This window comes from Pezoporus flaviventris, unplaced genomic scaffold (genome assembly GCF_033815535.1).
Source record: "Pezoporus flaviventris isolate CSIRO_AGI_PZ_B2104156 unplaced genomic scaffold, CSIRO_AGI_Pfla_v1 ptg000001l, whole genome shotgun sequence".
Taxonomy (NCBI): domain Eukaryota; kingdom Metazoa; phylum Chordata; class Aves; order Psittaciformes; family Psittacidae; genus Pezoporus; species Pezoporus flaviventris.
In genome coordinates, this window is record NW_026892549.1 from 59056511 (window position 1) to 59072775 (window position 16265).

The 16265-nt window shown below is 43.9% G+C and overlaps 1 protein-coding gene across 8 annotated transcripts in view; it reads left to right on the forward strand.

The window, feature by feature from the left end:
- AGAP1 (ArfGAP with GTPase domain, ankyrin repeat and PH domain 1) overlaps positions 1 to 16265 on the forward strand; it is a 327230-nt gene that overhangs the window by 114866 nt on the left and 196099 nt on the right. For all 8 annotated transcript variants that reach the window (XM_061459922.1, XM_061459932.1, XM_061459942.1 and 5 more), the window contains one exon: positions 1685 to 1819. In XM_061459922.1, the coding sequence (XP_061315906.1) occupies positions 1685 to 1819 (135 nt within the window). The remainder of the gene's footprint in view (positions 1 to 1684; positions 1820 to 16265) is intronic.

Consider the following 16265-nt stretch of genomic DNA (forward strand, 5'->3'; position numbering starts at 1 on the left):
TTAGCACTGGCCTGATGCCAGGTTGGACAGGGCTTGGAGCACCCTGCTCTAGTGGAAGGTGTCCCTGCCTGTGGCAGGGGTTAGAACTGGATGAGCTTTAAGATCCTTTCCAACCCAAACCAGTCTGGGATTCTGGGCATTCTCCTCTGCCTCTATTCTGTGGTGGGCCAGGCTGTAGGGCTGAATGTGCTTCAGGAATCCAATGCTGCTTCTCAGTTCTGTCCTGGTTAAATGTTCTCAGCGCCCTCTGCTGTGATTAACAAAATAAATCAATCTCTGGTCAGCTTTCCAAGGAGCTGCTCTGGTTTAATTCATTGGATCTCCTGAGAAGGTAGTGAGAACATCACTTGAGCTATGGTCATGTGAGGCGCAGAGCAGAGCCTGAGATGCAGCATTGCAATACTCGCTGACTTCATGCTCACATGAGGCTTTTTTCTTTCCCAAATAACAAATGTAGTATTGCTGCCTTGGACAATAGGAAATTTTAAGGCAAATATCCTGGGCAATTCTGATTGCTGAAGCCAGTGCTTGTGGTGGGGGTGAGGTGGTAGCTGCAGTATTGTAGAAGGGATTGCACTGCTGTCTCATCTTAGGACTTACTGTTCCCAGAGCTAAGAATTAACCATAATACCACCAGAACAAAAGATGTTGCTGCTTCGGATATGTTCATAGCATTGTCACTGTATAGTAGTCAAGCAGTATAAGCTCTGTAGAGTTCTTTGCTGTGGTGGAGTAGCAACAAAGAAACTTTAGCAAGGTTGTTGTTTTCTTCTGGTGTAAGGTGTGTTTTCCACCTCCTATGGATAAGCTCTACATTGGAGTTGAAAAGCATGCATAGAAAGTAGCTCTTGCAGTGAGGTATGAAGGGTTATTACTTGTTTAGGTAAATACTGTTTTTATTGGCTTTGCAGTGCGTTCACACAATGTCTCGTGGGTGCCTTTACAGCAGGGTTTGAGACTCAGTCATTTGCAAGAAGTGCTGAAGGCCGAGTCTTAGTGTTGGCTAGCTCTCTTCTGTGCAAATCTTAACACCTTCCCCAAGTGCTGCAGTAATACCTTGTACCATTTCTCCCCCCATTCCGTTGTTTCGCTACTGAAAACCTTCTTGTCTTTAGAAAAGTGTCATATTTTGTGCTTCACGTTCTACAGGTGAGGGTTACTGGTAAGCCAATGCTGATGCTTATAGGAGACCTAAAAGTTATTTGACATGATCATTTGAAGATGCTGTAAGGGCTGGAGCTGCTCTGCTCTGGAACCGGGCTGAGAGAGCTGGGCTGGTTCAGCCTGGAGAAGAGAAGGCTCCTTAAGGGGAGACCTCAGAGCAGCTCCAGTGCTAAAGGGCTACAGGAAACCTGGAGAGGAGCTTTGGACAAGGGCCTGTAGGGACAGGACAAGGGGAATGGCTTTAACCTGCCAGAGGGGAGATCAAGATCAGGCATAGGTAAAGTGGTTGAATGGGCATGGAACAGCCTGCTCTAGTGGAAGGTGTCCCTGCCCATGGCAGCGGGTTGGAACTGGATGGGCTTTAAGGTCCCTTCCAACCCAAGTCAGTCTGGGATTATACGAGTCAGTGTTCATAGTAATAAAGTCTTACGGTTTGTACGTGCATTCACTGCTGGGGTATTGGTAATTGTAAGGTAATGCTTTCATTGAAAGATGTATTTTTTTCTTGTTGTTGCTGTAGATGCCATCAGTTCCAGTAATCCGCGTGTCATAGACGATGCCAGAGCAAGGAAATTATCGAATGATCTGAAGAGATGCACTTACTATGAAACCTGTGCTACATACGGGCTCAATGTGGAGAGAGTCTTCCAAGATGGTAAAGAGAATTTCTTTCATTTATCACACAATACTGTAGCTGGCTTTTGAAATAACCACTGATGTCTCAGTGGTTATTTTGGAATAACCTGTTTTGGAAGTATTCATTATTGTTTAATTACAGAAAGTGCTTGGTTTTAGGGATATCTTTTGTTATATTAACATCTGTAGCGATAGAACAAGGGGTAATGGGTTCAAAGTGAAACAGGGGAAGTTCAGGTTGGATACAAGGCAGAAGTTCTTCCTTGTGAGGGTGCTGTGGTGCTGGCACAGAGTGCCCAGAGAAGCTGTGGCTGCCCCATCCCTGGCAGTGTTCAAGGCCAGGCTTGACACAGGGGCTTGGAGCAACCTGCTCTAGTGGAAGGTGTCCCTGCCTGTGGCAGGGGTTGGAACTGGTTAAGCTTTAACGTCCCTTCCAACCCAAAGCATTCCATGATTCTATGATATTACCTTAAGGGAGGTAGAGGGCTCCTTATGCTGAACACAGCACTTCTTCACTGGTGTGTTCTCTGCCACCACCTTTAGCCTTAAGCTGGTTTTAGTCTTCATTTGTTTTTCAGTTTTCTTTGTTGCTTGAGTTACTTTAGCAAAGTTTTCCTTATTTACAGTGCTTGTGGAGACACCGGGAGGCTGCTTGTGCAAAGTAGTTGAAGATTGTCTTGCACATTTGAGACAGTGAAAATAAATGGGGAAAATTGATAGGAATAGGGTAATCATGAGCAGTAAGGTGTGACATTCATGGAGTGTTTGGTGTTGGCAGCTTAACTGTGATTTAAAACATGATTAGCTGTAGTGGTTTAATTGGCCTTATAGGAGGTACTTAAGACCACGATTTACCATCTCAAAATAGAACAAAACACAAAACAAGGCAAAACCAAGTAACCAAAAGTTCTGTCTGACCATCTGTACCTCTCTTGGAAGAGTCACCCTTCCGAGGAGTTTCTGTGGCTGGAGAAGCAATGCTGACCTTGGTCGTTGCTGTATGAGATGGGCTTTGTGCACCCTCTAGTGGAAATTCAGTCGGGAGTCTTGGGGCTTTGCTGTCTTCTCTATGGTGATTTAAGTGACTGAACGTGTCCTCTCTTCATCACAGAAGTTCTTCTGCATGTAAAAACCTTCTGCATTACATTGAAGTACTTCTCAGAGTTCTGCAGGGGTTTTGTTGCTGGCTTTTCATTGTGGTTATGTGAGACAGGGTCCCCTCAGTCCTGTGGGAGATGCGTACAAAGACAGGAAACATGACAAAAACACTCTAAACATTCACGTTTTTAAATAGAAAATACTAACATGTACTGGGATTAGTTCCACATAAGGGTGTTCTTACCCATCTTGGTGGTAGGATTCCAGAGGGCAGCATCTGAAACTCTCTTTTTATGCCTTGCTCTCTGTTTACTCTTGAACTAGTTGCAGAAATTACTGTTTTCCCTAACTAGGTTTCCCATATTGAATATGGATTTCAAAGAAGCATTAGGGGCTTTTGTTAGTACGTTTAATTGGAGTGCTGGCTAGAGTTAGATTTTTAATGCTATATTCCAAGCCGTGGTGTTTGTGCATCATTGTACAGGCAATGGTTTTAATCTGAGTTTATTTTCCTTCCTTCTCATGGACCTTCTGAGAGACAAGTCTCTTGGCACACAGCTGCTGTGATAAACTTGGAAGCTTCCCGGAAGCTCCTTTGTGCCTCTGCTTAGTTTCAGTAGTAATTAGAAAGAATTGATCATGTGTTTAAGGAATATCAAGGTTTTGTTGAACCTACATGGCAGCCCACCAACTACTTCCTATTTGCCAACTCTTAGGATTAGGAATGCTGCTGTATAAACGTGCTACAGTTGCCAGACACGTCTGGGACAAAATCCAATTCCTGATCATTTTTGCTGTTCCTTTCAGCAGGAAACAAAGCAACTTCTTAACCCCATAAAGTGAGGGGTGTGAATGACCAGGACAAGTTGTTAATAGGGAGCACTGGATTCCTGCCCCTTTGCTCTGGTGAGACCCCCCCACTTGCAGCACTGTGTGCAGTTCTGGTGTCCTAAGCATAAGAAGCACATGGAGCTGTTGGAGCAAGTCCAGAGGAAGCCGTGAGGATGAGCAGGGGCTGGAGCAGCTCCTGTATGGAGACAGGCTGAGAACATTGGGGCTGTTCAGCCTGGAGAAGAGAAGCTGTGCAGAGACCTCAGAGCAGCTTCCAGTGTCTGAAGGGGGCTACAGGGATGCTGGAGAGGGACTCTTCATCAGGGCCTATCAATAGTGATAGGACTCACAGCATCTCTGTCCCTCCTCTGGCCTTGCTCCAGCAGCTCCACATCCCTCTTGTGCTGTTGCCCCAGAGCTGGATCAGGACTGCAGGAGGGTCTCCCCAGAGTGTAGCAGAGGGGCAGGATCCCCTCCCTGAGCTGCTGCTCACGCTCTGGGGTTCAGCCCAGCACACGGGGTGTATTCTGCAATACATGTATTATGTGAAATTGTATTCAATAGGCAATTAAAGATAACATCATAAAATGCACACTGTTTTTGTACACATAACTTCCTTGTATGTTGATAAGCATGAAATGTAAATGTATGCAGTCGCACCTCATGTAGTGCAGTAAAACTTTCCACAATGGCTCGTGACTTGGCATTGCTGCACATCAACTATAGAACATCTTAGTGCTTTGTGAGTCTTCACTATGTGCAGCCAGTCTGTTACCTTGCTGGTTTCTGCTTAATGCCATGTTCTCTGAAGGTGCTGTTAAACTGGAGTGGCTCCTCTTCATGTTAGACTAAAGGAATCAGGACCTCTCTTCACCAAGGCAGCCAAATGTCTGCCCAGTTGCATGACTTGAACTCCATACCCATGGTTTAAAGGTTTGGTGGGGTGCTGGTTGCTTGGGGTTTGTAAGTTGGGGGCATCATGTTTGATTGTGTTTGGTTTTCTTTGCTTTAAATTCAAGTGAATTCTGCAATACAACCTCTGGAGGCTCTGACTCTTGCATCTCCCTCAAGGGACTTGGGAGCCCTGTTTGCTCAAAAGCAGGCAGCACACAGCAGCAGCTAATAACTTCTCTTTGTGTTCACGTCCTCTGCAGAATAAATGGAACCAATTATCCAACATCAGAAAGCATCGTGTGACTCCAGAAGACCACTTCTTGATGTAAATATTGTCAGTGAACAAAGGAAAGGGATGAGGGGAGTAAAGTGAACAAAGGGAAAGGAGGGTAGAAGGGCCAGGCTATGCAGAGGTCTTCTAAATGCTCTTAAGCATTTCTTATGATTCTCAGCAAACCCTGAGTCAGTGCCAGCCGCCTTCATAAATGAACTGTGATTCTCAGCAAACTTGAAAGGGGTGCAGGCCAGTTACTGCATTTCATTACTATGTTAATGGATAACACGGGGGGTTTATTGTGTGTAGCTAAGGAAAAGTAGCTGTACGTAAAACATGAAGCTATTTAGGCCTATTAAATCTGTTTTCTCTGTATTGAAATTGGTTTTAGACTTTGCTTCCAGCTGCATAGCTCTCTGTTCCTGGGATTTAAGTACAGGATTTACTCACTATTGATTATATTCCAGGGTAGGTAATGCTTGGTGTTTCTAAGCTCCAAGTGTTTGCTTTTCTAGGTCTGTGAGGGTATTTCAGTATGTTGACCAAGGTCCCACAGCTTTTTGCTGGCTTATCACCTTGATAAACACTTCTTTTCAGCCTTTAGCATGATGTTGATTGCTGTAGGTAGGGTTTTATTCTGAGGTGTTTGGGTGATTTGGGGTTATTTTCTTAATGTAGCTGTTGCATCAGGTTCAGTAGGTGAGATTTGCTTTGCTTTAGTCACATTAGGATCAGTGCTCTTGTTTTGCACACAGCAACTTCTCCTGTTGGATGTTTTTTAACCAAGTCCAATAGTGTGTGGTGGTTTGCATCAGCTGAGATTCTCATATGTAACTTAGAGCCCAGCTGCACTCTGTCCTTCCTCTCTCCCTTCTGATTTTCAGGAACTCTGTCTTGCCAGTGAGTTGGTAAATCTGAATCTGTAAACTTCCATTGTCCAAGCCCCTGTTACCAGTCCAAGTCACAGTAGGCTTTTCTTTAACATACCAACTTCTAGTTTTCATAGAATCATAGAATCCCAGACTGGTTTGGGTTGGAAGGGACCTTAGATCTCATCTGCCTAAGATCTCATCTCAATCACCCCTCTGGCAGGTTAAAGCCATTCCCAGTGTCTTATCTGTACAGGCCCCTATACAGTGCCCCTCTCCAGCTTTCTTGTAGGTCCCCTTAAGGTATTGAAATGCCACAATAAGGTCTCCCTGGAGCCTTTTTTTTTACAAAAAGATGCTGTTTTACAAGCTTTTTCTAAAATTGAAGTTCTTGTTTCTGTTTTCTGCCTTGGTGTGATGCAGATTTACCTTTTGGAGGAAGAAATGGAAGTGGCATTAAGGGGTCTTTTACTCCTTCACTGCACACACATTAGACATCAGATTTCTGATCTTTCCCCTCCAAGCATCCACTTAACTCTGTTAGTGGTCATCTGTTACGACTTCTGTCTCTCATAACTCATTTCCTATTTTCCCCACGGTTGAGTGCTAGAAGAATTTAATTTGAATGATTATTAAATCCAAACACACTGCTTACAGTGCTTCATTGGAGTTGATAAACTCACTGTTGATGGTAAGAGTATAGAACCATAGCATCATTTAGGTTGGAAAGACCTGTAAGATCTTCAAGTCCATAGGTTCCTGTTTTGTTACACAAATACTGCTTTACAATAGTATTTCCCTTTTGTCATCAGCAACTTTCTATGAAGGCTGTATAGTGAATGCACATCTGTGTATTCTTAGGTAATGGCGACCTCATAGCAGCCTTCCAGTATCTGAAGGGGGCCTATAGGGATGCTGGGGAGGGACTCTTCATTAGGGACTGTAGTGACAGGACAAGGGGTAATGGGTTCAAACTTAAACAGGGGAAGTTTAGATTGGATATAAGGAGGAAATTCTTTCCTGTGAGGGTGGTGAGGCACTGGAATGGGTTGCCCAGGAGGTTGTGAACGCTCCATCCCTGGCAGTGTTCAAGACCAGGTTGGAGGAGGCTTTGGGTGATATGATTCGGTGTGAGGTGTCCCTGCCCATGGCAGGGGGGTTGGAATGTGATGATCTTAAGGTCCTTTCCAACCCTAACTATTCTATGGTTCTGTGATGATAACTGTTAATGCTTAAAGAAGCTGAAAACTAATTTGTGGTCAGCACTTCTCAGGGTGCTTATTGTTAGTCCTTTGGGGTGTGCTTATGATGAATCCCTCCTTTTCCAATACCCCAGTTATAGTTTACAAATTAAACTGTTCCAGTATTGTGATGGAGCTTGCAAATTTCTACATGCAGGCAGCGTTCAGGCATCTGCAATGTGACAGTCGGCTGGTGTGTGGAAGAGCTTGTGTGCTAACATAGAGCACAAGTTTGAGCATTGTGGAGGGTTGTTGTTAACCTTCAGCCTGGTCCCACTCAGGTCTAAACTTTGATGCAGTTTGAAGATGGAGCTGCACCGAGCAGGCCCTGAATTTCACTTTGAAGTAAGAAAGACAGATTCCAGGTTCCAGGGGATTAGCTTAATAACGTGTCCAATGAAGGAGCTTGATAAATTCCTGATACTTGGAATACAAAGTTGTTGAATGGGGTAATTATCTTGTAAAATCAGATCAAGTGCAAATAAGATCCATTTTACTTCAGATTTCCCAATTAAGAATTAGGGCTGGGTTGGGTTTTTTTCCCCTACTTATCAGAATGGATTTTGTCAATGACACTGGAAATGATTATTTTAACGTTTCCTGTCAGCACAGGGTTGTAATGACTGTGTACTGCCCCGGGATGCCTTTTTAATGATTTTAGCCTTCTTGAATTAGCTTGATGTACCATTAATGCATAAGAATTGCTTTTATTTTTGTTCATGATGTATTCATAATTGCACATCTTTCCCTGCTTTATGTTCAGATTGGCTTTGACCCATTTAACTGTGAGCTCTGCAGTTCTCTGACGTGGCAGAGGAGAAGCAAACATTCACATATTGAGAGGAAAAAATGTTACCATCAATTGAATTGAAACAAAAGGGGTTGAATCTAATTTTGGTGCAGAATTGAGTCTGTTCCTGTAGCTTAGCAGTTCACTTGGGTTGTATGCCTGCTAGTGATCAGAGTAAAAGGTATTTACATCTCTCAACATAAGCTTTCAGCATGGAGATCCTTTTTGTTGCTGTGGGTACATCTGTAACTGTACAGGGATGGCAAAATGCTGGAAACCTCCTGGTTGTTCACGTTAGATTTAGAACTTTGAAATTTCTTAATTCTGGGGAGATGAAACCCGTCTTAAGGGCGCCCACTTGTGTCATTAAGATTACACAGAACTGTATGTCTTGTGTGTGTATATGTACGTACATACTGAACTCTACTGTGAAGGCATGTGAATCTGCTTGAGCAGGTCCAGAGGAGGCCATGGAGATGCTGCAAGGGCTGGAGCAGCTCTGCTCTGGAGCCAGGCTGAGAGAGCTGGGCTGGTTCAGCCTGGAGAAGAGAAGGCTCCTTAAGGGGAGACCTTAGAGCAGCTCCAGTGACTAAAGGGCACTCCACGAAACCTGGAGAGGGGCTTTGGACAAGGGCCTGTAGGGACAGGACAAGGGGAATGGCTTTAACCTGCCAGAACAGGGGAGATTGAGATGAGCTCTTAGGCAGAAGCTCTTCCATGTGAGGGTGCTGAGGTGCTGGCACAGGGTGCCCAGAGAAGCTGTGGCTGCCCCATCCCTGGCAGTGTTCAAGGCCAGGTTGGACACAGGGGTTTGGAGCAACCTGCTCTAGTGGAAGGTGTCCCTGCTCATGGCAGGGGTTGGAACTGGATGAGCTTTAAGGTCCCTTCCAACACAAACTAGTCTGGGATCCTGTGATTTCTACAGTGTCAGAGTTCAGAGCCTCACTCTTGAGGCATTGTGGGACCTGTCACATTCTGTGCAGATGCACGTAGGGGAAGATTTTTGATGCAGCTCACTTGTGTTACATCCCATGGATGGCATTGCTGCTGCCATGTCTTTCTTAAGAAAGCATGCATTCTTTAGAGTTGGGTTTTGTTTAGGTTTGGGCAATAGCTTCTGCCAATGCTGCCTCCCAGTTTGGACCTCACAAGTTAGCTCGGGGGCTGTGTTTTTGCTGTTGGTTTTGGATGCTTTATTTGCAGATCAGACTAATTTTTCATTATGGAGTGTGTCTGTCTGTAAACATTTACCAGAAATGCTTTCTTTCCAAATCCAAATGGTATCTGTAATATCATGTGGAAGGACTGTGTCTAAAGAGGGTACCTTGAATTGCAAATTCTACACTAAGGGATGGAAGATGACAAATTAATCCTCATACAGCCGGATTGCAGGGAAAGGCTGTCACTTGTTATCAGTATTATCAAGTCAGCTTTTATGGATGTGTTTTCATTAGGAAATGTTAATCAGTCTAATGGGAAGTAAATAAAGTCTTAGTCCTCTTCTGCTGACAGCTGTTTGAGGAAGAGGCAATATTCACTCTTGCACTAGGTACGGCCTGAAAGCGTCTTCCATTTGGGATAAGCATTTGTGGTGCCACCACAGTGCAGGGTACAGCTGAGGAACATCTCTCTTGGCTCCTGGGATTCCCTGGAGTTGAGCAAGTAACAGCTCAGAGCATTCAGGAAGGCACCCGTGGATGCGGTGCGGCATCCAAAACGATGTGCTGCTCTCATTGCTCCTTAGTTAGGCTGGTGGGTGATGGCCTGGGTCAGCCTGATGAGGCTTTGCTGTGCTCCTCCATGCTGCCACAACACCAGGAAACACCTTTTTGGTTGCCAGCTCCAGATATGTGTATTTACTTCTATATTTTATGAAGGCAAAATAAAAGGGATGTCATTAGCACAGCTTAGCCCAAAGCTTCAAACCCTCAGACCCCTTCCAAGAGCCCATTGGGCTATAAACAAACATAAAATGAATGTTTTAATGTCGTATTCCAGTGTCAATGGAGCACGGCATGAGTGGGGGGGTCCCTGGGCACTGCTCCAGGTCTACAGCCCCTTCCTTCCTGCCAATGGGCCTGATGGCAGCTGGGGACAGAGGGAGGCAATGGACTTCATAGCCTCTTGTGAGTGAGCCAAGGACTCGGGGTTCACCCCTGCCTGGAGGGTGTGACATCATGAGGAATCCTGGCCCTGCCACCACGTTTCTTCCTGGCACTGCTGAGCAGTGTTTCTAGACTCAGTTACTGCTCTTCAGTCTGAACACTGGGGATATTTAAGCTGTTTCTTGTTCAAAAGTTCCAAACTTCAGTTTCTTACCGTTCCACGTGGGTTCTGGGCTCAAGCACACACTGAAGTTGGGTCATGGGGAGCTTCTCCTCACCAAACACCCCAAGTCCTTCTCCTTAGGGCTGCTCCATCCAATCTCCCCCAGCCTGTGTCTGCGCTTTGATTGCCCCAGTCCATGTGCAGGACCTTGCCATGGCCTGGTTGAACTCCATGAGGTTTGCACGGTCCTACCTCTCCAGCCTGTCCAGGCCCTTCTGGATCCCATCTCTCCCTGCAGCTTGCTGAGTGCACCACACAACTCCATGTCATTGGCAGATTTCTTCATCTCTGCACCCAGACTCAAATGCAGGTGGAGGAAAGAAGAGAAAGAAATCTTGCAATGACACGTCTGCATCAGTTTTTCACATTCTTGGAATTAAATAATGGGATGAGGGGGTACAGCCCAGGGTATGACGTTTAAGTGCTGTGGTTTGTACAGAGGAGATGGGTGATGTGGTGCCTAGTACAAGTTCCAGGAAGGTTTCTAGCTCTGGTTAGTGTGTCATTCACTGTAGAAAACAGCTATCTCTGCAGAGCTTTCCATGTGACACTTAGATTTTAAAGGGTCAGTTTTATGGCGCTTTCTTTAAGTCTTCATTTGAAGTGGATGCAGTGAGGCACGTTACTTGAAACATGGGTACTAGTGATGCAGAACTGGGTGACCTCTGTTACGTCCTCTGAAGAGTACAGTAAATGAAAGGCTGTGTTCATCATGCCCAAATCCTTCACTTGGTGGAAACAAGAATGTTGATGCATTCCATCAAACTGTGAAAGAACTCAGTACTGAAGGTTCAGAATTGCTCTAGTAGGTTCATAGCTCTTAATACAGACTTGAAGAGAAATGCTGGGCACGAAGTGTGGTAGTTGTTCGGTGGTCAATTGGTTTTTATTGGTGATAGGCCCGCGGGTGAGAGGCGCAAGCGGTCTGTTTTATAGGGTCATGGAAGCTGTGTGAGCGATAAAATGTTATGAGCATATTCATAGCGTGGCTTGCAAGCAATTAGGAATTGTTTTCCATTAGCACCACAAACTGAAGTGGAAGCAAATTCTGGGATGGGGGAAAAAGCTTGAAAATTCCTTATTTTTTAAACCCTCTGCTTTTTCTGAAAGCTGGTGGTGTAAACGTGGAGATTGTATTGCTGCATGGGTTCCACCTCAGTCAGGATCACAAATACAGTAGGGGTTTTATCATTGTCCCACCAATAGGTCCTCTATCAAATATTAAGTCACTGTTGAACATGTGTGTGTCAGCAATGTCTGTATTGCATCCATAGGTTAAATCCTAGTTCTGTGTGCTGATGTGACACAGGTGCTCATCTGAAGGACTGTGCTGCTTCTCTCAGAGGTGGAGGTTGTGTTCAGTTCAGTACGCATATGTGGAAAATGACAGTATCTACCCTCCTTGTGATGTTGAGCATAGAGTATCAGTTCCAATCTATAGCAATCCACCACTGCTTTAATAAGAACACAAGGTGTTTTACATACCAGCCTCCCTGAATACATGGTGGGTTTTAACATGTTGAAGCATGCTTTTAATTTTTGGCTTAGATTTTCATGTGCTGATCTATTCCTTGTCACTTTACAGTCTGTGTTAGGCTCTTGTGTTGCTGCTTGTGTCTAGTACCTTGGGAAGATATCACTGCTGCTCAATTGTCTTCCTTCTTGCAGAGCCTTACTCTCAGTAGAGGAATAGACATAAGTCAGATGTCCTGTTAGCTAGGTTGAATTATGGAAATACATCCCTATATTTTGCCATGCTGCAGTTCCTGGTGGAGCTGTAACAGAAGCTGGAAAGAGAGTGACAGTACCTGCACTTTGACAAGGGGGCTTGTCCCAAGAGCAAACCTAAGGGAAGATGCCCTCTGCCCCTTACTGTAAAACTGTGAGACCACCACCAACCTGCTCAGAGCATCACCAGAGGGGGTTTGGAGCTCCTGGAAACAAAACCTGTGCTCAGGGTAGAAAGCAGTCTGTTAGAACAAAGGCAGGAGGCAGTAGGAAGCCTGGGGGTTGTTGGTGCATTGTGCTGTGGTATTTGTAGCAATCCCTTGAGATTCCAAAGAGTAATTGTTTTGTTTGTTATTGCTGGTATCCAGCACACTGAAGCTCTTTCATCTGAGTTGGCAAACAAAAAAGCTCTTGCCAAGATGCTGATAGTGCGTTTATATCTATTAGTTTCTATAACTTCTGTCTGTTCCTGGGTGTGTTTGTGGTGTATTTAGTAACATTTATGAAAGAGAATAGCTTGCTTTTTCCTCTTACAATAAAGGGGTGCTTTTTGTCTGAGCTATCAAACATCTAAAACTGATGTAATAAACATAATCCTTTTGTAATGTTCTCTGTTGTGTACCAAACATGTTTTAAACATCAGAGTTTATTATTAGCATAGATTGTTCTTCAGAAGAGATTTCTGAAATGCATTGCAAATCATTCCCTTTCAGCTAATCCGTATGCATATGCAAATCCTATTGAACCTGTTTGCTTCTCTGGGATTATTAGCACTTGTGTATTCAGAGGTTAAAAGGCTGCATGAATGTATGGGGGGTGGTGTGTGCAGTAAACCAGAATAAGTGATGGCATTAAATCTCCTGAATTCCTATGCCAGAAAACATCCGGCACTGCTGCTGTGTTTAAAATACATGGTGTTTCCTCTTTCTCTATGGAGATTCCTTGATCTGGATTCACTTCTGAAATTGAATGGTTAAACAGGGCTTGGAGCAACCTGCTCTAGTGGAAGGTGTCCCTGCCCATGGCAGGGGGTTGGAACTGGATGGGCTTTAAGGTCCCTTCCAACACAAACCAGGCTGGGATATGGTTTTATTTGAGCTGTGCATGTGCACATGGCCAAACTTTCCATTGTAAGATCTAGTTACTGTTTGGTGGAAAACAAATACGACATAGTATTGTATTGTATAAGGCAGAGCTAAGTCTGTAGAATATAAAACTACTTTTTGAGTAGCCCGTTTATATGTATTTTAGCATTTCATTAATTTTGCCTTTACAGGTGGTAATCTTCCTGTGATCCATGTAGGCTGGTTTTATCAGTGCATGCTCTATTTGAAGCAGTGAGCTGATGGATAGCACTGTGTGGGCTGCCTCTGTTATGAAAATTATCCTACCATTAAATGTGGCTGTTGGGCACAGGGGTCAACTACTTTTATTAAGGGATTACTAGAAAATGGAGACTCTTGCAAACTGGTTTGGTGTCAGCTGGTTGCTCCCTGTGCACACCCTCAGTTCATTCAGAACTTGGAGAGGTTTGGGGTTAAAATTCCTGTGTTTTCTTGGCTGTTACTTAATGCTGCCAACTGCTCTGTGTGATGGGCTCATCCTTTTCTTGCCAACGCCTGTGCCTGAGGTACTGCAAATGTCATGTCAATAAGCTGTTCCCACCAGGATGAGATTTAAACACACGGAGGCTGTGTAAGGAAGGGAAGAGTTTTCCTTGCTCATTTGAACTGCCTAGCATCTGAGGTTTGGGAGAAGTGGTTTCTTGATGGGTGCCGTCACAGTCAGCATGATTTAAGCCTTCATTTCCAGTAGAGCTTCTTCCAAGGAAGGATCTTTGTCCTTATGGTGATGGGGTGAGATCCAGCAATGCCCAGAGAAGGGAGGGTGCTGCTGAGTGTTGCTGTGGCCATGAGCACTGGACAGAGCTGACAACACCCACAGCGTTCCTGTATGGTCAGGAGTCATCCCGTCGTCTGGGGAAACCAGTGCCATCCCTTGGCAGTGGATTTAAGATCAATAACCAATGTTAGTAAGCGTGAAGCAGATGTTATAGAGAAATGGGAATGTGTGTTCATGTGGTGATCATGCATTTGTGAATTGCTTGTGTAACACCGTTATATTGGGTTTTAAAAGGAATATCTAGGCCTTGTTCTCAGTCCTTGGATGTAAGTAAAGCAGTGTGCTGCTGTCAGCCAGGCTTTGCAGGGTTGGTAGCAACTACAGGGAAAGTAATACCTTGCTCAGAGTGAGTGCTGGTTCATCACCTGCAGGAGCTTTAATGCAGAAGAGTAATTATTAGAATAGCTGGTATAAGACCAAAAAGCAAACAGTTTTGTTAATAAATGTATGAATGCTTATTCCTTTTGGGTTCAGTATGGTAAACCCCAAGACTTATCGGCACACAAGATGCTGCGTGTTACATATTGTTTGTCACACAACAGTTAGACCTGAGTGCCTCTCTGCTAAACAGGGATAGGGAAGAGAAGTGAGAGACAAGCAAGCTTGTTACTGCGTGCATACAAGATACAAGCTGTTAGGTACCTTCTGGAGTATCTTTCAAAGCGCCCTTTGAAAAGGCTGAAGATGCTTTTCAGAGTCATCAGAATGGTTTTAAATGTAGAGCTTGAAGGAAAATAAACCTTTCCCTGTATGCATTTAATGAAGGAACATTATTGGCAGATGCTGATGAAAGACTTTTTTCCATAGAAAATTGGATTTTGTTCATAAAACTCGTTAACGTTAGTAAAGACGGGCCATTGCCAACTTCAAGTCATGTATGCAAACTCCAAGAGATGTAGTGTGCTAGAAGCACTTCTGCTGGAGATACTGTTGTGTAGAAAGTGATGGGGAGTAAATCAGCTTCAGTTTAGCGTAGATAAAATTGACTTGCGCTCATCATTTATGCCTCTTCTGATGGCTGATACAGTTGCTTGTGTCTTAGGCATCATAATTTACAGTCTTGAGGAAAGGTAGGTTTAGATTTAAGCTGTGCAATGATGTAACTAATGAGAAATGTAGGAAATTTATAGCATTTGATGATGGATTGGATAAGTATCTCAACATTAATTGAAATCTGAGGACTCCCTCATGTCTTCCAGTTTTAAAAAATAAAATCTTTTTGGACAAGCAAAACTATTTGTATTTTAGAAGCACTTTGTGTGTTTATGGAAGACATGGCTGGAATGGGAAGGTGGGAAGGTGGTAGCTTTATCTGTAATTTGTCAGTGCTTGGGTAACTAGCCAGTGTGTATCTGTTGCTCACCTGCAGGAACTGATTCATTTTAGCTTGAGCAGCATCACTTAGCTACTTATTTTACAAGCTGTGTGACTTTAGTTGTCTTCATGGAATCCCAGACTGGTCTGTGTTGGAAGGGACCTTAAAGCTCATCCAGTCCCAAGCCCCTACTATGGGCAGGGACACCTTCCACTAGAGCAGGTTGCTGCTCTTCCCCTAGGGTTGTGCATTTTGGTCCCAGTTCAGTACAGATATTTGGCTGCAGGCAGCAGTTTCTGCTTGTCTTCCACTTTTCTTCCCTATCCCTGTTTAGCAGAGAGGCACTCAGGCCTAACTGTTGTGTGACAGATTATCTGGATAAATACTTCACATTCGTCTCTCCATTAATAACACCATTGAACTGGTAGTCTCTAAAGCGATGGCACAGCTTTCTTCTGCACTGTCATTCTGCAAATGCTCCATTCTGGCTGAAGCTTAGTCTTGTGAAAATGTCTAAATTTCTCCATTAAGTGCTTAAAAAGTAATAAAACTCAAGCCATTAGCCTTCACTCCTCAGATCTGTATCAAGAGAAATATTCCTCAGCGCAATAAATCTGATCAAGTGTTCGACATTTATATCATTCGAATTCATTCTCTGGAAATGGACCTTTGAAGGTAAATTGCATTAAGTAGGGCAGTTTAAATATTTAATACAATCTTATTGTAACTGTTAGCAAATGATTAAAGTGCAAAGGGGGACTTATATGTTTTGTGAGATTGATGTTAAATGCTCTATGATGCTTCTGCTCTGGTGGGAAACTGCTTTTATGACAGCTGAATGTGCAGAAAAGCCACAGAAAACAAAACAAATACAGAATTTAGCCTTTAGTAATAGAGAAGATGACTTTATATTGCTGTTGGATTTGTGGAGAGTGTTTTTGGAGCAGGATTTATTCCACCTGTGAATGAAGCAGCAGTCTTGGTTACAATAAGCTTTTTCTAATGTAAATGATTGTGTCTGAGAGGTAGATTTTGGTGGCTTGGTGGACAAGGAACTCCTCAGCTGAGGTGGCTTATTTAATCTTATTTAGCTCCCTGGTGGTTTGTTTTGAGGAAGGTTTTGAAGGACAAGAACGTTGCTGTACTTCTTGATGTTGATGGTGACCATCTAGAACTTACCCTTTTTTAGAAGCAA